Source organism: Ixodes scapularis, unplaced genomic scaffold (genome assembly GCF_016920785.2).
Source record: "Ixodes scapularis isolate PalLabHiFi unplaced genomic scaffold, ASM1692078v2 PGA_scaffold0__279_contigs__length_252992795, whole genome shotgun sequence".
NCBI classification, from domain to species: domain Eukaryota; kingdom Metazoa; phylum Arthropoda; class Arachnida; order Ixodida; family Ixodidae; genus Ixodes; species Ixodes scapularis.
Window position 1 is genome coordinate 105,982,429 of NW_024609835.1, and position 24,069 is coordinate 106,006,497.

The window sequence follows — 24,069 nt, forward strand, 5'->3', positions numbered from 1 at the left end:
AATTAGTCAAATATGCATATGAAGTACTCCTGGCAATTTAATAAAAAAACAGACATCGAAGGCCTCACCCACTAAAACATTTATTTTGAGAAGTATGGCTTCTTTCCCCCACATTCTTTCATTAGCTTTCATTTCTCATGGAAAAGAACAAAAATGTTTCCTGCTGCAACACATGACGCTACGCTTCTATTGTAATAAACACATTTTTCTTTTTTTTTTTGAATCTGGGGCATCTTAACAGTTTACGGGCAAGAACTTTTGTGATTAACATGGCCGTATCAAAACCGAATTGGCAAGCATATACTATAGAATATGTAGAACTCTACTATGAAGGTTTGGTTATGATGCATGCCTTTATAGTTATAAAAATTTACCAAAACGTTTGCCAGCCTTTTGGATATGGTTTTTCTTCAATTGTTCCGCAAATAAAGGAGGTCTAGCACTCACTATTTCTATCATTTGTTGCACTCCTGGTTTATGTAGAGCGGAATAGCTTATTTCACAATGCACTTTTAGGTTTGTGGCCATGTTCCATGAGTGCACAAGAACATGCATCTTTTGTTTGTACATTGCATCCAGAACATAAAAAAAACATAGAAATTATATAAAAACTAATACCAGATTTATATAACAAAGAATAGGCACTATAACTGAAATTTGCCTCGAACTATTGTAGATATTTGTAAAAAAAGTTTTCCCATGGCAGTTTTTAAAATCTGAAGAGTTCCTAAAACAGGCATCTCCAGAACTATTTGTTTGTCTGCTTGTTCCACCTTGTTTTAATCTTTTTGATGTTAGGGTGGTTACAGTGTTTTGAAGATTGTACCTTAGTTGATGGTGCAGTTGAAGAACTAACAGTAAGGTGGGAAAATTTAGGATATCCCGCAAAACATTCGCTCTTGTGAAATGTAGTGCCAAGGTCACCGCATAGATGGCACCAGCGTGCCAGTGTGTTCTCTTGTCCTAAGAAATTTTAAGAGGTTTCAACAAGTCTCGTCTCTCTTGGTCATACTTGATTGCTAGTGCGTGAACAGGCCTAGACACTTAAAGGGGTACTCCGGCGATTTTTTGAGCTACCTCAACACACTATATTTTCTGACTCCCCGGCCTTTACCTTTTCCGGTATGCTATCTAGTATCGCAAAATTCATAATAGTTCATGCGAAATCGGCAAATGAAAATGATGCAAAAAGCAACATGCAAATATACCCGCACTTTTCAGTGCCGTGACGTCAGTGGTGGGCAGGCTTGCCAGTCGAACGAGCAGTCTAAAAAATAGAATATGCCAATCATTTGTTCCGTGCTGGAGTGCGAAGACTGGAGCGAGCTTCCAAAGCATTCATTTGACATCATGAAACTGCTTCGAATCAGTTGGGAACAAATTCTACAGTCCAAAGAGTGAACCCCTGCACTTCCACTGACGTCACTTTTTTGTTGTTGCCAGTAGAAACTTTCAGTTTGAAAAACACGGTGAGGACCAAAATTTTAAATTCAATAACTTTGTGAAAAAAAATATTGTGATCTTATATTTGGGATACTATTTTGGCGATGTTTGGCGAGTTCAGCAAAATTTCAAACAAATCGGGGATTATGAAGAAATCGCCGGAGTACCCCTTCAAGACTGCTAACGTGTAGGAATGCGAAAGCATTGATACACGTAGCACATTCCTACACGCTGCAGACTGCGCTGAGCCCGGTTGAGCGACCTGGGCTGCCTGGGCGGGCTCTGCAGAGCCCGACCACCTTCTCCCTGTTACTGGCGGCCAGGCCGCTGGGCCATAAAGAGGGATTCTTTGTGGGGTGGCGTTCCCTGGAACTGTGCCGAACGCCAGCCAATGGAAGGTTATCCATCAATTTGCTGCTACAGACTACAAGCTTTGCTCCACGGGACAGGGGAATTTAGGTGCTGTTCGGCGCGGCTTCTAGAGCTGATAAACCCTGTTGGCTCCATGGGACATTGATGCTTTTGCATTAAAAAAGGATATTATATTAGTAAGCTACGAGTATGTACAAGTCAAGCGAGACAGTGGTATAGCGCATTTGCAAAATTATCTACAGGTGTGGAGTGAACAATGGTGTCAGGCACTACCCACCAGAGAGATGAGTATTAAAAAGAATTTGCAGTAACTTCCATATTAACATAATTTTTAAAAGGTTCAAACCGACTCGCCCTAATTTATAGAGAGAGGTAGAAACCATGGTTTCATGATAGATTACATTAAGTAAATCAATGGGCTCAACAATGCGGATCTTCCAAGCTTTTAAATATTTCTTAAACACACATTTTCAGTAATTTAAAATTTATAAAAATCATACATTTTTAGGTGGCACATAAGATGTGAAAGGCTAGCACCACACAAGGACTGACACATCTGCATTATCCAATGGCATGCCAAATTCTTTGCGGAAGACCAGGTGCCGAACTCTGTTGCTGTTCTCCAATATATACTATACTCGCAGACAACTTTCTGTGGCATTTCAGAGGTGGAGAGTGCAAATGCACAGCTTTGGTCAGGGCTCAAACTGCACAAGAGCCCATGCACCCTTAGCTTTGACCAGATAGCCACAGAGAATTGACCACAAGCCACTGCTGGGGCTATCCCTAGCCTCAACAGTGCATATATGGAGCTTTGGAAAGAGAATATAAAAGGCATTTTCAGTGACATGCGAAAGCGAGTTTGAATAAAACCTCACCTCTTTAGCAGTGCAGGATTAACTATGTCCTTCTTGACCTTGACCCACCTAGTCACCACATGAGATCTAAGGCCTGGTACTAAAGACAGTATCCAGGCCATCAAATCCAGAGCTTCCTCGTACAGCCTCTCCTGTCGAAACTGCCAGATGAGCAGCTCGCACCTCTTCCAAAATGTCTTCTGCAGGGTACAGGCATGTATCACGATGGCATACCGACAGCCCCATATGACAAAATAAAAAATGAAAAGACTAATGCATATGGGTGCAGTGCTGGCAGAAAAAGTGATGAAAAGAGAAGTATAAACAAAAAAGAACAAAAAGAAGGGCAACAGGTTGAGAGCATTTGTTGCTTTCCATTATTTTTACAAAATGACCAGCATGCTCCTTCTCATCGAGAGGTGAAAAACAAGAAAATTAGTATTATACGAAGCCACTTTTGGTAACTTTTGTTCTTTTACTTATTGGGTCAATTTACCGGGTGCTTTGCAAAAACGTTTAGCGTGACTTCCGATCATTAACTCGCCAAGGTTCCAGACCAACCCAGGATTGTGAGAAAACAGGGCTAGACTTGCCTCAGTTTCAATGCCACCGTCGGTGCACTGCTTAAGGTGAAGGGCAGTCCAGTTAACACTCAGCTTGCCAAGCGGAATGATGAACTGGATCAGCTTGCTCTGGTAGCTGCTAAATGCCAAGGAGTATAATATAGACGCTATGCTGGAAACGTCTTTGACATGCTCGATGTGGTCGTTCACAAGCTCTTGCAGGAGGTCGGGACACAAGTCGAGCACACGCCCCAAGGTCTCGGCCAGTTGCTCGTCGTCTTTGGCCTCCTGAACCATGTGGAGATGAAAGAGCAGCAGACATCTGAGCACCTTGAAAGCAGTGGCAACCTGGCTTCCTTCAACGTCAACAGAGTGCAGGTGAATCAGATGAGCCCTGATCAGAGGCGAAAACTCCAGCACCCCAGCCACAACCTCCCTAGAGACTTGCGCTTGGGACTGCGTCTCGATCAGGCACTGCAGCTCGGATAACTTTGTTTTCACCGCCGCAATTGCGGCCAACCAACAGCTGAAGTGTTCCGAGCCTGGCTGACAGGTCTGCCAGTCAACGGCATCTGGGATTTTGGCAGCACGACAGGGACTACCCGTGAGAGCGCTGTGGTGCAGGCTGTACGCGCGGTCAACAATGCCAAGGAGGATAGAGATGTCGTTATACAACTGTTTCTTCTCGCTAAACAGGGATGGACTGGCCACTTTCTTCCACTCTGCTTGCGGGCTGACTCTTTGGCCTAGCCTTGAGAAGAGTTTGCACTCTTCCAGGATCAGGTCGACGACAAACGGGGCGCCAGAACGTCGCTGGTCGAGACGGCGCAGCAAGGCATCGTGGACGAGGGGCAGAACTGTCTGGTACACCAAGGAGAGCTTTTGGACGTTCTTCAGCTTCGAAGTGCACCACGAGGCCAGGTAGGACACTTTCTCAGAGATGACCCTGAAGTCGTCCTTGAAGCAGAGAAACTGGATGGCCAGGAGAAGCAGCTCGTATCGGGTCTCCTGGAGGGTTTCGGGGTTGTCCTCGCTTAGCCTCAAAGCGGTGTTCCACAATACCACGTAGGTGTTGGAAATTATCACGGGCATTTGGGAGTCGTGCAAGCTCCGGCTCTGCGTCAGGGTCAGGATTATATGAGCAGTGGCCAAGGCTTGAGGCAAGCATTCCTGCAAGTACGGAGAATACCCATGGCAACCGTTGATGAAATTGCAGTTTTCATCCCAAACTCAATCGCTTCGTTGCAAGCTTTTTTGTTTTTACAAATTTAAGGGAGCTGTGTAATGATTTTAACGTTGAAAGAATTTGCATCTTCTACTTTTGATATTGTTTATCGTGTCACAAAAGACAAAAAACACATCTTCCTTTGAAATGTTGCGTTTCCGCCGCGTAATCACGAGGCAAAAATTCGAATATTTCCCGACCTGCACCCTCGACTGGCTTCAATGAGAACCAATCGGTGTGATGTCAAAGGGGGACTTGGAAAAAGGTAATTTTTCTATAAATCTTATCGTTCCAACATAAATACAAATGCGTCAAAAACCTGATGTAATCAACAAAACTATAATAATACGAAGTTTTAGAAGCGCCATCTATCCAAGGTCAACAAAACTGTCAGCTCTATATGCTACTGCGAACAGCCGCCAGAAGCCGGAGGGGGACAGAGGCAAAGCCGGATGGCCGGACCTAAGTGAGCACGTTGGCACTTTCCTCCTTTCGTCATGCTAGTTGCGCTGCCTGTGCTGCGCAAGCACGTGGTCACGTGGTCGTGAATGGGTGAGTTTTCACTGCTCACCGATGGCTCTAGCGATAGAGCTTTCCCGAAACCCTGCATGTCCTCCTTTCACCTCACAGCACACGTGACTCGGAAGATGAAGGAGTTGAGAGGTGCTGAAAACCTCAATCTTTGGCAGTTTTTAAAATAAAAACTAGAATATGCAGGCAAAATCATTTTGTTTTATACTTCAAAAAGGCTGATACACCAACTCCCAAATTATTCAAGCAAAGCACTGAAATTGTTGCACAGCTCCTTTAAAGGGACTCTGAAGGCCAAAATGAAACCGCAATGCCACGGAAGCAATCGTTTTCCTGAGCCAGTGCAATCAAATTGGCATTAGTGGTTCAACCAACTATGACAGCTTAATGAGTGTCTTATTTTCAAACTTCTTCACCACGTCGCTTTCTCTGCTGGCGCTCACTACTGTGTCCGTTTATAATTCTTTTCCTCCAATTTTACGCTCTACAGTTCTGCCTGCCATTAATATTGATAAAAAAAAAAATATGAACTAAGGATTGATTTATTTTGCAGGTTAAACTCTGCTATAAACCCCAAAAACAAGGGTCTCAAAATGTAAGCAAAGCATGGCCACCAGTCGTTTGAACACTTCGCTAATGTGACAATCAGGAGGCTTCACTGGTGTCCAATGCCTCAAAGCCCGAATCTTTCATACAGCAGTAACATAAAAAGGGATTATTTTGGAGTTTTGGCTATCTAAACAGTATGCACCAACAAAATCTATGTAAAAAAAATAAGAAAAAGAAACTAATTTTTGAGAAGCAGTGTTGCAGGCAACATGAACAGAAACCACACCTGAGCAGTTTTAAAAAGAGCATGCTACGCACCTGTTTAACAAGCAAATAGAAGATGTGATAGAGGATGTTGGGCAGATCGCTGCTGTCTCCGCCCTTGAAGATTTTTGCGAGTGTTTGAAGGCAGACTTCAATTGATTTGAGCAATTCATGAGGAAGCTGTCCTTCACTTTTGTCCAGCTGTGTCTTGATGACCTGCTTGAAGAAGCTCCTGATGAAGCTAATGCACCGGTCCACATTGTCACCGATTGTAGCAAGCGAACCCTGGAAGTAATATGCACATGACAATGCAACACCAAAAATGAAGAACCCTTTATCGGTGAACCCTTCAGATAAGGAATTGGTTTCCAGCAATCACTCTTACCTTGACAGCATCAGCAAAACCATAAAGCTCCGAGCATTTGAGCTTCTCATAGAGTTGTTGCTCACTCGGAGTCTTCTTACAAGAGCTAAAAATAAAATGAAGAGTAAACATTACTAGTAGCGACACACTTTTTGTTAAAAATGTTGGAAATATTCCAAAAGACAAAGAAGCTTGGAAAAATCCCATTGCTAACATGTAAAACACATTCAATTTGCAGAATTTGAGGCAGTTTTTTTTTTGTTACTTTATTGAATGACAATGTATGCACTACAATTCTAAGAATAAAAAGAATACACATTTTTTGGGAGTTGACGTGCCATACAGGCATTTATAGGGTAACCAGACGTCCCATTTTGGCCGGGACAGTCCCGTTTTTGAGGTCCACTTCTGCCGTCCCGTCTTTTTATCCCAATACAGAAGCATGTCTTGTTTTCACAGGAGTACACTGTTTCGAAATTGGCACCAAGCAAATAGAAGCAACCCGAAACTATGCCTAATCGTTACAAGTATATAAGTATATTTTACGAAATAACTGTAGGTACTCCGCCCCCCCCCCCCCCCCCCAAACAAAATCCTGGCCATGTGCCTGTTGCATGGATGTAGAATCATGTAGATATAGTACGCATGTAGAATTTCATAAAATGTTTTCTCCCAGTGCGCAGCCGCCGCCGCCGCCCCCCCCCCCCCCCCCCCCCCCCCCCTTTTTCTTTCTCGCTGGGATGTCCCGTTTTCTACCTTGAGGAATATAATCACCCTAGGCATTTATCATGTCCCAGTAATTCAAATGAGATGCGGCTCTTCAATGTAAAACCAAATTCTTGGGCACATAAAGCTTACACAACAAAATGCTGTGTCTCAAAACTATACAAGATTCAGAAAAAAAAAAAAGAGGTTCAAAATAGTTTTTATGCTTTAAAGGTCAACTTGAATCATTTTCAGGGCACTCAAATAAAAGCAGAAATGCAGATTCTTGTCCAGTAAGTTCTTAATGATACGGGGCTGAGATCTCCATGACATGTGGAAAGCGAGGGGAGGGGTACTGATACTGAAATGCCCTCCCTCCCCCCCCCCCCCCCACCCCTCTTTCCCCCCCAGCTAGGCCCCCATGAAATCTCGGACTGTTTTCTCAACATCTTTGTAGCGAAAAGAACAAATCAAAGTAAGGGTATATGTTGGCGCTTGTGTAAATACTCCAAAAACCAAGTAATTGCACTATAAAAAAAAAATAATTCTAAATAACAGAGACAAAAAAAAAAGTTTTAGCAAATGTTTTGTTTCCGTAGCGCGCTGGGGCATTTGAATTGCCGCCCACTGCTTTGTACCATTGCAGTCAGGTGCCTCCCGCGTGGGAGCCAAAACGCTCTCGCAATTCTTACATATGTGACGAGCTGCAGCTTTATTTTTACCAAACACTAATTTAAATTACCATGTTTCCGTATGCTAAACTATCTCCATTCAAAGCTTTGGAGTGGCACAAAAGGCAAGGGCGACCTACAAGAGCATTGCGTGGTTAGCGTCTCATAGAGACTGAAGAAAGACGTAAAAGAGGAAGGCAGACATCAATCATTATGCAACGATCTTTTGAAATAATTCGCGCGTGCTACAGCATAACCAAAGGATGCACTGCTCGCTCGTATTTTTAGCTGGAAATGCCGCGCAACAGTACCTCATTGTTCTTGCTTCACAGCGGAAATCAGAGACCGCAGTGCGGCGGAAAAGTGCGACGTCCCTTTTTTCAGCGAGCTGCGAAGAGTGGGTCGTGGAAAAAAGTGACGCATTAGCGTCAAATCAACTGGACGTGACTCGGCAACTGGTTCAGCCACCTTCCGCTACCTCTTCTACCGACCGCTTCGTTTGAATGCGGCGGCAGCCATGACCAGAGCCAAAGCAGCCAAAGCAGCCAAAGCTGCCAAAGCGGCCAAAATAGCCGAAGAGCCTAATCGGCCGAACCAAGCCCGAGCTGGCGGCGCTGGGGCACGTAGGGCAATAAGTTGACAATATAATAAATATATAATAATATAAAAATATTATAAAATAGTGTTTCTTAATTTTAGTTGGATATATGGTATTTTATAAACAAATCAAAATGTAGTCTCTGCACTGCAGATTGATTGTAGCGCCAGTGCGTCCGTTGTAGTCGCTCCTACAAATATTGAAAAAGCTAAGCGGACAAGCCTGTCGTTATGTGTGCAGTCGGCTAAAATCACTTTGGACGCGAAAGCGAAATCTAACCTCGGTCAACGGAGCGGAACCTTTAAAACCTCCGAAATCAAGCGCGATCATGGCAGAAAAGGATGACTACATAGAAAATGTTGGATTCCTTTATCGCACCATGGGTGAGCAAAATAAATGAACATGATCGGAGGCACACACCCAAACCAGCGATGCCTGTCGAAGTTATCCAGTCTTGCGACGTCGTTAGACGAAGTTGTATTTTTTTTTTCTTCCTTTTTGAATTATTGAGAAGTTTAATAGTGCAATTTGAGCGTGTTGTTGATGTGTCCTTCGAACCTGTCGCTCATTTTACGCCCGCAGTCGAGAGGGACCCGAGCAAAAGAAGAGTGAAGCCCGTTGAGGGCCATCTGCAACTCTTGGACTTCGCCGACCTGGGTGACAGTTCTGACGACAGCGACTTTCAGATTGACGATCACGAAAAAGGTTAGATGACTAATATGCACGTACTCTGTTGTGCTTCCCGCTTACCTCGGAGAATCGTATCTTTCTCTGAGCAACGCAACTGGTGCGAGCTACTCCTGAATTATTACCGCCGTGAAACACTGGGGTCTACGGTTCTATGCACAAAATCCCGGCGTCAAAACACAATCGTATACACACGCAAAAAAAAAAAAAAAAAAAATGAAGGGTTAACGAGCAGAATGAATCAGAATCAATCATATGGCATGCCCTAGCAAAGGACTGACAACTCCTTCAAAGTATTTGAAAGTAAACATATTCGGCAGAAATCTGCCTGGTTGGGTGAGAATTCACGTCCGAAACATGTAGCTCCAGCCAAAACTCGAAAAGAAGCCCAAGGTTTCGAAACCAGCTCTGTTTCTTCTTCAAGGGTGTCGGAAAGCACGCTGAACAGCCGCAGCCCCTAAGCTTTTCTCAAAACAGACATTAAAAAACAGGGAATTAAGAAATTAAAAATCGTAAAATAGTTTTTAGTTATGGAGACTGTCATCTCTTCAGCTTTCTCGTCAGGTCACGGAGGCCATGTGCGTGCACAGAGGGCAATGCGCCCAGGGACCTGAAGTTTCCTGGCATATGCTGGATTTGCCACGATTCCAAGAAAAGTCTTCTTCGGTAATTGGGCTCTGTGTGCACCACGTGTGCCTTTGTGAAGTAAGTGTTATGGTCAAGGGTATTGCAATGTTCAGAGATGGCGCTGCGCTACCTAGACCATCGCATTGACTTTGCGAACACGCACGTGGTGGACACAAAGCCCAGCTTCCAAAGAAGACTTTTCTTGGAATCGTGGCAAATCCAGCATACGCCAGGAAACATAAACAGGTTCCTGGGCACATTGCCCTCTGTGTACGCACATGGCCTCCGTGACCTGACGAGAAAGCTGAAGAGATGACCATCTCTATAACCAAAAATTATTTTTATAATTTCTTAATTTCCTTTTTTTATTGTCATTTTTGAAGACAAAGAGGTTAGGAGCTGCTGCTGTTCCGCATGCTTTCAGTCACCCTTGAAGGAGAAACCGAGTTTGTCTTAAAATGTCGGGTTTCCTTTCTAGTTTTTGTTAGAGCTACATTTTTGGATGGAGTTGCTGGCATTTCCGTAGCATGGCCGCCACCACCGCTGCCATGATGCTGTTCAGGCTCTTCTGTCCATGACCGCCGCCCTTCGATGCCTTGTCAGCCTCATCGGGCTGATTGAGCACAGCTCATATTTGCTGCCTTAGCTTATAAGGCAACCAATCGATGTATCCTTCCCATGGATTATTAAGTGTTCCCCAAGAAAGAGTGACTTTTTACACATCTTGATTATAACTCTGGCTACTTGGTGGGAACGTTGACACTGTTGTATCGCTTCGTTGACCTTCGAACAGCTTGTAACGAGGCCTGTAACAGCACAACATACCTCTGATATTCTCATGATCTCCTGTCGTTGAGTGCTACTGGCAAATTCGCTTTTGTGGCTGCCACAACATGCCGGTGGAGCCGGTGGAGTGCTTGCCACTTATTGAGCTTCTCACCGGCTCAACGTCTACAAGTGGCACGCGGAGAGATCGCTCACATCTTGCAAAGAGCACAAGAATCCACTCGGCGAGCGCTCGCCATTTGCCACGGGAAGAGTCTATGAGGATTAATCTATCGTGCAAACAAAATCGAGAATTGCGAGAAGATGGATGAAAGTAATAGCCAAAAGTGGCGGGGTGGGGAAAGTTGACGGGGCTTTTTACAGTTGTTATTACTCATAAATTTATTTATAAAAGACATTCAAGCCGTCTGTGTGGAAGCCCCGAGAAAAAAAGAAAACAAAGGGGAAGACGCACAAGGTTGCGTGTTGTTGTCACATTTGTCTGTCTTGTCCTCAGTCGAGTCACTACCAAACAAGCTTCCCCCGAAAAATGGAGCAGGAATATACAGCTTGTTAAAAATCTCTTTTCTACCTTCTTTTTTTTTTTTAATCTCTATTAGTGTTTTTGGTGATATTCCTTATTTTCTGCAATACTGAGTTAATGTGGCCAAAAAGGTTTCTCATAGCCATTAAATTGAATCATAAAAAAACCTCCAATATCCTTCTAGAAAACTGTTTTGAAGTCACTATAAATTTTAAAATATTAATTAAAATATTTTAACTTCACTTTTGTCGTGAAAATCTGCTTTTCAGATTTCGTAACTATACCCTCTTTTACAAAAATGCCACCTTATGATCAGTCAAAACAGAATGCTGGCAAATTCGGAACAAACTTCTAGGATGTTACTGTCCCAGTTGAAATGGGGCATCTAGTAAAAAAAGAAAAAGCTTGTAAAACATAAAATCACTTTCCTCTTCCATAAAAATGATAAAGCCAAGACCAGACCCTTCGGTTTCGATTTTGTTTCCTGAGATTTACGAGAAAAAGTACATAATTTGGAACAATCGAAAACGAGCGTGTTTTTAATAGATACAAAACTTGAAAGTATAAAAACAGTGGGGACGACGACGGGAACAGGACATCTTTCAAAAGATGTCCTGTTCCCGTCGTCGTCCCCGCTGTTTTTATACTTTCAGGTTTTGTATAATTTGGAAAGTTGAGCTTATTGGTGCAACGATTTCATAAGTTGGCAATTTGACACCACTGTTTGCGATTCTTCCTTCTTGCAAAGATCTAGAGTCCGACGACCAAGGCGACACGTCGGAGAACAACGATGAGGACGAATCTTCTGGAGAGGCAGTCTCAGAGGCGGAGGAAAAATTTGTGTCGGCCGAGGTCACCAACGGTGCAGTGGAGCCGCAGGAGACCAAGAAGGTCCCTAAACTCATAGTTGGAGATCTGATTGAGCGGGCTAGGCAAAGGCAGAGCCAAGCAAGGCAGAGGGCAAGCACAGTACTCTCTTATTTGTTTTTTTGTACCAGAGTTGAGAGTGGAGACTAGCATTATTCACCTTGATATTTGTTCTTTGTCTCTCCTGGTTTTCCCAGCAGATTTCGAGTGAATGTGGATCTTCTCTGAAGCTCAAAATAACAATCTGTGCTGTCTGCCTCGGGGATATCAGGTGACCAACAATACCGCAGTCGTCACCATTGGTGTTTGATTTCGAGCTTCCCTGATATTGTGTGGAAATGCTCCCCACTGTCCGAGTGCTGAGCTCTGTATGGTACACTTTAAATCTGACGCTTTTTTTTCTGTCATTTTAGTGTGGAGGATGATGAAATCGTGGAGTGTGACTGTTGCAGTGTTTCTGTCCATGAAGGTAAGTAAAATTTTATATAGTAAAACCTCGTTAATTCGGATCTCACGTGACCGGCAAAACAAAATATTGAATGGAAAAAGAAAACTGCGCAAAAGGCTTTCCCTGTGACATACCTTTATATTGAGAACAAATCTGTTATTGCCGACTGCTCTCTGGACAACATTTGAGCAGAGACTACAACTTTCCTTAGCGCAATCAGGTGCTTCACCACACTTACTGTCAGAGGTGCTGTTGGAAAATTCTTCGAGCACAACAACAACCTCCGCGGCCTCTCGCACAGTGCGACGCGGTGGCAGCTCCTCACACAGAGAGTCATCTTCGTTTGAAGCACGCCCGTCGTCACATAGGGCATCCCTCATGGTCTCATCGTCACTCGGCTGATCGGCCACAGCAATACCGTCGTCAATCGCAAGGTAGTCAGCAAGTTGCACTTGGACTGGGAGGACACCATCGAAACAGCCGTCGTCGTCTTCAGCGACGTCTGGGGTCTCCACTACCTGGCAAGCTTCGGACCGGAAAGCCGTTGTGCTTAAAACAAAACAATTCGCGATAATCTCAACGGGCATGTTGTTCCACACTTACGACAAAATGTGGATTGCACTGGGAGCAAAAGTTCATATTCCTTCGCAGCCTCAATGCACAGCAATATTCTCTCCAATACATTCTTCCTGTATGTGCTTTTTACATACTGAATTATCTTTTGATCCATCGGTTGAAAGACAGCAGTAGTTTTCGGAGGCAAAAACATGACCTGAATGCACTCCAGTCCTGACACATTAGATTGTATGCTGCAATTATCAACAAACATCAACACTTTGCACTTCTTGGTGCGGAAGCATTGGTCTAGCGAGTGCAGCCAAGCTCGAAGAAAAGTTTCAGACGTCATCTAGGCTTTCCAATTCGCTTGATTGTCCACGGAAAGTCGTTTGAGGTTTTTGAAACGTCTCAGCTTCTTCGCCTTTCCAATCGCAGGTGGCAAGCGCTCTGTACCAGTCATGTTTGCTCCAACGAGAACTTCTTTTGCCGCCTATGCAAGGTCTCCTTTCAGTGTGATGGTTTTGTCTGGTGGGGCTTTGTGAAACAACGCTGTCTTGTCTGCATTAAAGATGTTGTTCGGCTCATATGCAGCAAGGTGCTCGCGAAGCTTAACATTCTTCCAGTCATTGATTACGTCGCTGTCGACGGCACCTTTCTCTCCGCATATGTTTCTGAAGACCAGTTCATGTCTGTCTTTGAAGTGAGCAACCCAGCCGTCCGATGCTTTGAATGAAACAATCTTCATCTTCAGTGCATACTTCTCTACTTGCGGATGAGAGGACCACTCGAGGGCAGCTGCGCATCCCATGCACTGACAACCCACCGCAGCAAGGGCTCTTCTAGTTTCGGATGCGCCGTCTTCTGCAGCTGCTTTCTTTTCGTTTTGAACTTGCTCTCGAAAGCCCGTAGGATCTCAGCCTCATTTTTCACGTACGTAGCCAAAGTGCTTCTCTTGATGTCATACCTTTCCATCAGTTGTCGAAAGACTCCGTCTTTCAAAACCTTCAGTATTTCCACTTTTGTTTCTAAATCCTTGTCCTGATACTTCTGCCACTTCTCTGGCGATGCCGCCATGGAGGTTGCTGCAGTTGCTGCACGAGATGACGACATGCCAGGAGCGTGCGAACCAGTGCGCCAAACACACGGCGTTCCAATTTAAAGCTGGCACGAATCAGGGAGAACCAGAAGAGATGGGAATAATCCGAAGAACCACGTGTGCACCTCGAATAGATAGCAGTCATACCCCTTGGAACGTGCAGTAGCTTGCGCCACCCTGCCAGATTCCTCCGAATTACTCATGACGCGCCCAACTGCTTCTGAATTAACGGGCATTCGGTACCATTGACTATTACCGTAAAGTTCAGAGAGAACGCCCTCCCCCGAAAGATCGCCCATCCCGTTTTTCTGGCTAAGTATCTGCAACATAAAAATTCCGAAACATTGCCCTCTCTCCGATTCCCGTCGGACGTCATGCAATGTCCGACGGGGATCGCATAAACCGCGCAATGCGCTGTACCGGCACGTCTGACAAGCGAGTTTAAAGCGTTTTTGTCCGCGATCTGCACACGCGATATCGGCTCCTGCAACACGCGAGTTGTTCCCACGTGTATGTTGCACTGTGAAATGCGAACCTGCTGCATCCGCGATTTGTGGTATATGTTCCCGTGACATAAAGTTTTTAGCGGGTTGCCGCGTTTTTGTCAGCGATCTGCGTGCGCGATCCCCATTCTAGGTGAGTTGGTCCCGCATGTATATTGCATCGTAAAATATGATTCTGCTGCGGTCACGATCTGCGGTATTTGTTTCCGTAACATACGAGTTTGTAGCTTATTCCTGCCTTTTTGTCCATGATCTGCGCGCGATATCGGTTCCCGTGACAGACAAGATTGTAGCAGGTTCCCGCGTGTTTATTGCACCATAAAACTTGCATCTACTGCGTCCGCGATTTGCGGTATTCGTTCCCGTGAGATGCGAGTTCTCGCCGGATTTCCGCAGGTCCTTAGCACTGTGAAACATGAATCTGCTGTGTCTACTGCCTGTGGTGTCCTTTCCCATGACACCGGAGTTCATAGCGAATTCCCGCGTGTTTATCGCATCATGTCACGCGAATTTGCGGTGTCTGCGATCTGCGGTATCGATTCTCGCATCACGTGGTTTGTAGCCGGTTTTTGATAAAGTTTCGCTGTGGCGTCTCCAAAGACCTCCCACCCCATGTTTTCCACCATTTATCTCTTCATTTTGGGTGGGCACTCTTTCTGAACTTTTTGGTACGTATGTTTGACGGGACCAGATCAGCAGTTCAAATTATCAGAATTTCTGAATGGGGGGGGGGGGGGGTTGAATTAACGAGGTTTTACTGTATCCACGCTGCCAGTTTGTTCTTTGATCATTTGTTTTTGAAGTTTTATGAGCCAATGTTTCTATCCTTTTAAGGTTGCTATGGCATTACCGACACTGATTCTGTCATGAGCACGATTTCTTCAAGCTCAACAGAGCCGTGGTTTTGCGACGCATGCAGAGCTGGGCAGAAAGATCCAGTAAGTGATTGTAGCTACTCTATCTGGCATGTAGCAAAACAGTGGAAGTGTTAATGCCATTTCATTGGCCTTGTACAACTACTTTGTCAATGCATAATATTCTTTTTAGTAGAACCCTCCAACCCCAAAATTTCGTCCGTCTTTTCATGGATTTCTCCCTGAATTTAGCGGGGAAATCGACATCACGTGACCTTTATACCAATTCAGTCTCCACGCTAAATTTATCAGGAAGTCACGTGATCTAAACACCAATTCAAATTCCCCGCTAAATTTAATGTAAAAATTTGTCTCATGACCAGATTTCATGAGACCTATACACCAGTTTAATTTCTCCGCTAAATTTGGTGGAAAAACGTCATGGGACCTGTACACCAAATCAGTTTCTTCGCTAGATTTGGCGAGAAAATCGATGCCACGTGATCTATGCACTAAGTCGGTTTTCCCTCTAAATTTAGGGCGGAAATCGGTAAAAATATACTGGGTTCTTCCACTTCCCAAAATAACTGTTTAATGTCTTCTAAACCAATTTGAATGATTGCTTCTTAACCCTTTGAGGGTCGAGTTTTTCTTCCCCCAAGAGATATTTCCCAGTGGTCTGGTTTTGTTTGCAAACAAATAGTATAAAAACGGGGCAAACAGTTTTTTTTAAATTATTATTATTATTATTTAGTGGGAACACGTACAGCGCTTGCAAGCTGTTCAGGTTTAGAAACATCAAATGAAAATATTGAATGCACAAAGTTGTCGACTTTCTTTCATTTGGTTTCATTTTGGCGCATCTGCTTCCGCGACATTCCAGCAGCTTCAAATCCCTCAAAACAGAGCAATCAAAATGGAACTTCTTTGTCAGATGATGAGCTCTCATCCTCTAAATTTAATTCTGAAAAGTGTCTGAATCGGAAGAGCCAGTGCTCCCATTGGCGCTACTGCCAGAGTGGCCTGTGTGCAAAGTGAGCATCACGTGTGCAGAGCACCTAATTTGAAAACTATAAATAGAATATAATGTTTATAATGCACCAACAACATAACAAAGAGCAGCACCTCACACAGTGTGTGCAGTTTTGTGTTTAGGCAAGCACTTTCAAATGTATAATCACCGCCGTGTATGTAAGGTGATGACTGGCGAAATATTAACGATCGATTTTTATGAAGTTTTCACCGTGCAATAAATATCCACCTCTTAATATTCCTACAAATTATGTCATTGAAATTTCAATTTTCTTTCGTGAAAATGAATTTTGAAGTTTACATAAGAAAGACGAATCATCTGAAATTTCGTGCTGAAAACCTTGAAACGTTTGCTGGTCATTGCTTGACTCAGACAAGCTTGACGAATCATAGTCGTCCATTTCTTGAACTTGAAGTTGCAAGTTAGTTTGGTGTCGGTTTCATCATAATTCTGCAATGTAAATTTTAAAAGTTTTTGGGAAGTTTAGTTGGTGCTTTAAGCTCATTTTCTCGTGCTCTTTCAGAAATTATGTTTAGTTGAAAACGGTTAGATCAATGCTAGAGGTATTCTTTAAATACTGCATTTCATGCGTTATAGGGCTTGGAGATACTGCCAATTTTTGTGTTACTGCCAATTTTTATGTTACCCTCTAGCATTTCCTGCAGTAAAATTCTGAAATTGTTTTATAATCTTGAGGCAGACACAAACCTCCTCATTCCACCCTGCATGGCTTATTTTTTAAGGTCTGTGAGCTTTGCCCCAATTCTGGAGGAATCTTCAAGGAAACAGACGTGGGCAAGTATGTGATTCACTACAACTTCAAAGAAGAGGTTCTTTTTTTTAATTTGTTGAAAGCACTCATTGTGAATAACACAAGTACTCGGTGCGAACGTGTCCAAGGCTCCGGAATCTCAGGACAGACCTACTAAATATAATAATTTTATGACAAAGTCACACATATGTGAGCAGTAGTTGGACAAAACAGTTTTAAGTCTGTTGGTAGCTACGACAAACTGCTAGTGTGGTGGCTACGGCATCCTTTGTATGGTAGTTTTCACTAAGCATTAAAATATGTTTTACTTTTTTAGGGGCTTTATTTCTTTTTCATGGTTGCACTAAACAAGATAGCGACCATGGTTCATAGCATTGGACGTTGACAAAGGTGTCAATGTTGGGCTTGTCTTGGCTAGCATCATCCACATTGGTCAAACCTCAAAAACAAAGCTGGCAAACAGTGTTGCACCCCTTGCTGTTTGCACTGCAGCAGTGCTGGTTTCCTTCTTTATGCTGGCTGCTGTATAGTGCCTTAAAGCTGTTTTTTTTTTTTAGGTATACCTTATTTATACACTAACAGTGTAAACCTCATCGTTATCATGAAAGTACCCTCGAGCAACGCATGCATAATAATGCTGGCAATTTATGAACCACAGCTTTTATAGGCTCTAGTTTGTTTAATTTTGCATTTTTTAAGCATTGTTGGAAGCTTTGTCCATTCTGAAAGGAAGGGAGGGACTTGTTTGAGATTGTTGGCAAATTAACATGATGCTACATGCTAGGACTGAAGCTACTGGCTCGTTTCTTTCCAGGTGGGTGCACCTAGTGTGTGCCCTCTACATTCCAGGAGTAGCCTTTGGCAATGTGGAGAAGCTCACCCCAGTGACACTTTTTGAGATGCCCTACTCTCGCTGGGGAGCCAAGGTTTGTATGGCCTTGTAGCCCAAACCACTTCTTTTTTCTTGTTTATTAGTCTGAATCTTATCTAATCATAATCTTGAGAAGAGTGGGTCTGTGTCTTATGAAATGTTTTTAGGCGAGTTCAGTTATAATTTTAGCACCCTACAAATTGATATTCCAGTCCTGTGCCCTGTGTGAAGACGAAAGTCTAAGCCGGACCGGAGTCTGCATTGGTTGTGATGCCGGCATGTGCAAGACCTTCTTCCACGTCACATGGCAAGTCTGCTCCCGCTTTGCATGGATAAGCAGGATCATCTATATTCTTGGCAAGGAATGGTGCTGTCTTCTTGCAATGGGGATCGAAGCCACAGTGTCTCCTGTGCGGTAGCCGGAGTGCGCTTAACAATTGAGAGAAGTGGTGCAGGTTGGTTGGAAAGTGATGCCCCTTGGGACGTCCTATCTGTTGAGGAGCTTAGCTTTTTCTCAAATGGTTGAAGGATGTGTATGAGAGGAGTCTGAGAAAGTGGTTTTGTTTTAGCAAGCATCTTGAGTTCGAAGTGCAACAGCTTTTGTCAGATTAGCCATGCTTCATATAGCTATTTAAAGGAGGTGTGCAATGATTTTAACGTTGGAAGAATTGGCATCTTCTACTTTTGACATTGTTCATCTTGTCACAAAGGACAGAAAACACACCTCCTTCCTTCGAAATGTTGCGATTCCGCCGCGTAGTCGCGAGGCAAAAATTAGAATATTCCCCGACCTGCAGCCGCGAGCGGTGGCCATGAGAAGCACGCAGCGTGACGTCTTCTAGAAAGATGACAAGTTGTGCGAATACCTGCTCGATAAAAGGCAACTTTTCTTTAAATCTTGTCGTTCCAACATAAATATAAATGCATCAAAAACCTGGTGATCATCGACAAAACTTTTATTATACGGAGTTTTAGTGGTGCCATCTACCCTAGGTCTACAAAACCGCCAGTGCTCTCTGTTACCGCGAACAGCCACCACAAGCCGGAGGGGGAGGGGACAGAGCCGGACGGGTATGACCGGACCCGGATGAGATTTTTTTTCTTTCACCATATTGTTCGCGCTGCGCCCGCCAGCAATGGTCATGCGGTCGCGAGCGGGTGAGTTCTCGCTGCTCATTGATGGCTCTAGAGAGAGAACTTTACCGGAACCCCGCGCCTACCCCATCAACGTCACTGCGCTCGTGACCCGGAAGACGATGTACGAGTTGAGAGGTGGCCAAAACCTGTATCTTTTTCATTTCTTAAAATAAAATCTAGGGTATATAGGCAAAATCTGTTTTCTGTAGTTCACTTCAAAAGTGTCAGGAATCAACTTCCACAATTATTGAAGCAAAGCCCTGAAATTCTTGCACAACTCCTTTAAGGATATGGTTTTGCACATTCCACGCTTTAGCTCTAGAGAAGTATGAACTTAATGTAACAATAAGCATAGGCTCGCGCGCATATTGCATAGCTCTTGTAAGTGTGTGCAGTGGAATCATATTGTGAGTTGTCACGTCTTTTCTTTCCAGTGCCCAGCGTGAAGGATTGCTTTCAGAAGCTTCAATGGAGGAGGTGCGATGCATTTTGCTTCTACCGTTCACACTCCTACGAGGTATTGAAGATGAGGTGGTTTGAACTTAATCTGCCACACTTTTATAACAACACTGTGATTTCTTTTTCAAGTTTTGCACGGGAGATATCTGCACTCAAAACTTTCATAATTATAATCTCAGGTCGTATCTCCTACAAGTAGTTAATTTCTTTATTCATCCATTGAGTACACTTGGACTTTTTAAATTTCAAATAAACACTTTGCAGTTTCTACTGTTGAATAGCTGTAATGCCTAGCAAAGGCATTCCAAAAAAGCACTGACCTAGTTTAGACGTTTTAGTGAGTCAGTCCCCACTTCCTCTTCTAATAGGATATTGCATCAAAACTTGCTGTGGTACACATGGGAGTAGCGAGAAAGCTAATATGAAGATAAGATATGATTAATGAACTGTATGTGAGGCATATAGCTATTTAGCCCATTCGCTACCGCATGCGTCGCGCACTGCCGGGTCGTGTGTACTGCATGTTTTTTTCCCTAAAACAGGACCGCACTGGGCGTGACTGATATAATAAGCTTTTACAGTAAAAGTTGCAGCAGAAAACAAGAAATCATGTTTATGTACATGCTTAAGTGGTTTGATCAAGTCTTTAAATCAATAGGCCCTCAGAAATTCTTCCTCGTATGAAAGATTTCAAAGCACTTCATCCTCGGTCGCTTAGGCGTTGCACAACCAATGCGCTCTTGTCGTGATTCGGACTCGGAACTGCTGTCGGAATCGCTCCCGTCATTGACAGAAGGCTCCGAAAACCCACTACCCTCACGAGACGTCCCATCATCATCGTTGTCGAAGAGGATATCTATGAATTCATCGTCAGAAAGGCCTCACCGTATAGTGGACGCTGCCATTTTCTCCAAGCAGGCAGCGATCGAGCCGGAAGGACGACACACAAAAGAACAAGCTCAGACAAAGACAGCGAACAGAACAGCCCTCGCCATCTGTTGGCAATGTATCTAACTACGCTACCCCAAGTCTACATAGCGTGCCATCTATGAATGGCTCTTTATAACAGAAATTCATGCAGACCGGCGAATTGCCGGCTTTGGCAATATGGCCCCTGACGGCACGCCCGGCGATTCGCCGGCTTTGGTAGTGAATGTGTTAAAAGGCTATATGGCTGTTGTAGTCATTAGCACACAAAGGCACCTGAGTTGATGCTGCATTGGTTTGACTGTTATAAATTCTCATTGTCTTTTTTATGATTGCTACACTAAATGATGGGGACCTTTGCTGTCTTGCTTGGATTTGAAAACTTTGGGGTATGCATTGGGGCACACCATCTGAGACCCTTTTTTTCATTGCACAGATTGCAGACCCATTCTTTGCCTACTGCAAGATGCACGCCGACAAGAACATTGTGCGCAGCAAACGTAAAAACTGGCTGGCACTGCAGTCCCGGAACAAGAATCAAGCTGCTGTGCACGACCCCAAGGAGAAGGTTTGTGCACCTGCATCCCCAGTCTCCTTCATGTCAGTCTGTTTTGAGCTGACTCGACTACTTCGACTGTGTTTCTCGAAGTAGTTGAGTCACTATACCCGTTTTCACCTGAAGAAAAAAGAAAAAAATGAAAGATATTTACAACTCCCTTTAATGCCGAATTAGAGCACAGCTCTTGAGGAGGAAGAGGGGAGGATATGGAAAGAAGGGTATGCCCCTCCTCCTCTTTCATACCCTCTCCTCCACTCCTTCTCGTCCCTCCTCCTCACCTTCTCCTCCTACCTACCCTCCTCCTCATCCCATTCTCCTTCCCTCCTCCTTCCTTCCTCTTCCCCCTCCCCTCCCTCCCTCTTCCCTCGTGACGTCACTTGTGAAGGTTGTGACCCTGGTGACGTGACATCATGTGTGACGCTATTATGGGAAACGTCCCATAATGCAACGCGCGCCAATAGGTCCTCACAGATTCTTCCTTGTATGAAAGATTTCGAAGCACTCCATCCTCGGTCGTTTAGGCGTCGCACAACCAATGCGTTCTTGTCGTGATTTGGACTTAGAGCTGCTGTCGGAATCACTCCCGTTGTCGACAGAAGGCTCCGAAAGCTCACTATCCTTACCAGACATCCGGTCATCATCCCTGTTGAAGAGGATATCTATGATTTCATTGTCAGAAAGGCCACACCATACACTTGACGCTGCCATTTTCTCCAAGCAGGCAGCGATCGAGCCAGACAGAGGACACACAAAAGAACAAGCTCAAACAGACACAGCGAACAGAACAACCCTCGCCATCTGTTGGCAATGTATCTAACTACACTACCTTTAGTGACGTCACTCGTAACCCTTGTGACGTCACGTGTGGTGTCATTATGAGAAACGTCCCATAATGCAACGCGTGGTTATGCCGACGGTGACACTGCTCAGGCCAGAAATGGGCACCTAAGAGCTGCGCTCTAAAAGCAAGTTTTGCGCATTGTTCATATGCGGCGCAAAGTAGTTGTTACGAGATTTGGTAGTTGGAGGAAAAAGCAATGCTTCTGGTGTTTGAAATCTGCACGTTTTGATAAGATAACATATATGTAACCTAATATGCACCTACATATATCTGAATTCTCTACATAAAGGGGGAAATCAGTAACGCTCCGCAAAAAGTCTTGACTTTTTTTACTACGGTTCTTGAGGTGAAAACAGGTATAGAATACACCAATATTAGGGATGGGACTGATTTTCAGTAGGATGTTGGGAAGTGTGTATTCAAATTGTTTGAACTTTTTTTTCAAGTAAATGAGTCCTACTTGCGAAACCATAAATTTAAGCTGGTAATGTTTGCTATGAGACCTGAAACTGCCGCATCATCTTTCGGTCTATTATGCTAGTTCGTGCTTCAGTCGCCATTAGAGAAGGGACCTATTATTGCAGCACTGTAGCTAGGTGCTGCCGCCTTCAGAAACATTGCCGGTACTACTCTATTGCAAAGGGAAACGAAAAGCTTTGGATCTAGGCATGCCCCAGCCGCAGTCGTGATGGAACGTTGTGGTGGGATTCTGACAAGAACTAAATTATGCTGTATACTAGAAGTCACCGTGTACTACAGTTAAACCTCTACTGCACCTAACAAAACCACATTAAGGTCAGCTTAGCCCAAATTTTATAAATTCTAATTGGTAAAACAAATCAAGCTGTAGACTGTAGCAAGGTGTGTGGTTGAGCGAGTTGGTGCATTTTTTCTGCGTATTCCACTTGTCCTTGTGTCCATTTTGCGCTATTTTATTTATACTCAAGCCATGGTCGCTCACAAGATGAGAACAGCTTGGCATCTCTTTGGGATGCCCGACCTTGAGCAAGCACTCGTTGCCTTCCGCCATAACTCGACTGCGCGTGCACGTGCGAGGTTCACGAGACGTCGAAGGTAGGAACTCGTGCTAGAGGCAGGATAACTGAAGCTCCTCCCACTTGTCCTTTCATTGTGTCAGTGACCATAACATGTGAAAGATGCCATAAATAAAAAGTCTTATTTTTCGCCCACAATTTGCAAAAGAAATGAAAGTGATAGCTATAGCACAGTCGCACAATACGGGTGGAGTGTTGCCATCACATACCCGAGGATGGAGGTGCGAAATGATTAATTCTCATAGCCATCGTGGTTGGCGTCGTAGATGCCACTGACGACTGCCACCAATAATCCGCAAAGTAAGTGGGTAAGCACGGTGGAAGTTTCTGAAACCATCCAACATTGCGCGTGGCAGCTGGATACTGCCAAAGTGGGATTTCGCATAACGTGAGTAATGCATGAAAACAAGTTTTTAAAGCAGACGACACGAAAGACTCAACTTTCGTCGCGTCGTTACTGGCGGGGTGCCGGGGCCCCCCATTTCTGCGCTGTGCGGCCGGCGGAAAGCGCAGAGAGAAGGGTCTTTGCGTAGCGACGACGACAAGGGATGAGGTCAAAGTCCCTGCAAAATCTTGCCCGTAAAGCTAATGCTTTAAAAACGCAGCCAGACCTCGTTCTCTCATTGGAAACTGCATTTGTAAGTTTGCTCGACATCCAAACCGAGGGTTCAAACGCCGCCCCTTTCAGGCACGGGTGGAGCGCAAGCTGGCCTGGCACCGTGAGCGGTACCAGGTGCACCGGGCGGAGCGGCCCGCCCCGTGGGTGCCCACGCAGAAGATGCCGCGCCTGCTCACAAGCAGCCCCTGGGCGTGCCGGCAGCTGCTACGCAAGGCCCAGCTTCTGGGCATCTCCCAGCAGAGCCACCTGGCCGCCGAGAGCATGGTGGACGTGCGCCGCAAGTGGCACGTGCCCCCCGCCTTCAGCCTGGAGTTTGTGAGCTACTACCTCGGTGGGTTTCCTTGACCCGGCGTGCAGCCGGCGTAGGGAGATGCGTTCCGAGATTTTGCTCGATCTCGCCGAGTGCTCCTTGGCATTCGAAAACCTACTTGCATCCAGCTTTGCTCTTTTTATTCGTTATCGTGCAATAAAACCCACGGGAGTAATTTAGGTCTACTCGAGTAAGATTTGAAACACAACCAAGGGGTCGCTGTTTGGCAGAACTTAGGTGGAACTGCAGGTCAGACAGATTCGTCCTCTTGGGGTGGGTGGAGGGCTTAGCTTGTATTTTTATCTGAAAGTCCAGTGAGCCCCTAAACTGATCGCTTGAAGGGGTGCTTTGACATTTTCTTCAGAGTCCCCGATTTGCCTGAAAATTTGTTCAAC

General features: G+C 44.6%; 2 protein-coding genes across 4 annotated transcripts in view; one reads left to right on the plus strand and one right to left on the minus strand.

Annotated features, from left to right (window-relative positions):
* Window positions 1-8,078, minus strand: part of LOC8027103 (separin) — a 79,315-nt gene extending 71,237 nt beyond the window's left edge. Inside the window, exons 1-5 of one of the 2 annotated variants that reach the window (XM_029990995.3) lie at window positions 7,856-8,078; window positions 6,190-6,274; window positions 5,859-6,089; window positions 3,266-4,405; window positions 2,694-2,872 (exon numbers count right to left, since the gene is read on the minus strand). In XM_029990995.3, coding sequence (XP_029846855.2) covers window positions 2,694-2,872; window positions 3,266-4,405; window positions 5,859-6,089; window positions 6,190-6,274; window positions 7,856-7,860 — 1,640 coding nt within the window. In that variant the 5' untranslated portion in view covers window positions 7,861-8,078. The remainder of the gene's footprint in view (window positions 1-2,693; window positions 2,873-3,265; window positions 4,406-5,858; window positions 6,090-6,189; window positions 6,275-7,855) is intronic. The other variant, XM_029991003.2, reaches the window with a different exon arrangement.
* A 279-nt stretch (window positions 8,079-8,357) lies between these two features.
* LOC8027106 (PHD finger protein 14) overlaps window positions 8,358-24,069 on the plus strand; it is a 40,201-nt gene continuing 24,489 nt past the window's right edge. For both annotated transcript variants that reach the window (XM_029991014.3, XM_029991010.3), the window contains exons 1-12: window positions 8,358-8,525; window positions 8,725-8,847; window positions 11,514-11,725; window positions 11,833-11,903; window positions 12,046-12,101; window positions 15,072-15,175; window positions 16,868-16,923; window positions 17,711-17,822; window positions 17,980-18,074; window positions 19,339-19,381; window positions 20,727-20,858; window positions 23,434-23,695. In XM_029991014.3, coding sequence (XP_029846874.2) covers window positions 8,471-8,525; window positions 8,725-8,847; window positions 11,514-11,725; window positions 11,833-11,903; window positions 12,046-12,101; window positions 15,072-15,175; window positions 16,868-16,923; window positions 17,711-17,822; window positions 17,980-18,074; window positions 19,339-19,381; window positions 20,727-20,858; window positions 23,434-23,695 — 1,321 coding nt within the window. In that variant the 5' untranslated portion in view covers window positions 8,358-8,470. The remainder of the gene's footprint in view (window positions 8,526-8,724; window positions 8,848-11,513; window positions 11,726-11,832; window positions 11,904-12,045; window positions 12,102-15,071; window positions 15,176-16,867; window positions 16,924-17,710; window positions 17,823-17,979; window positions 18,075-19,338; window positions 19,382-20,726; window positions 20,859-23,433; window positions 23,696-24,069) is intronic.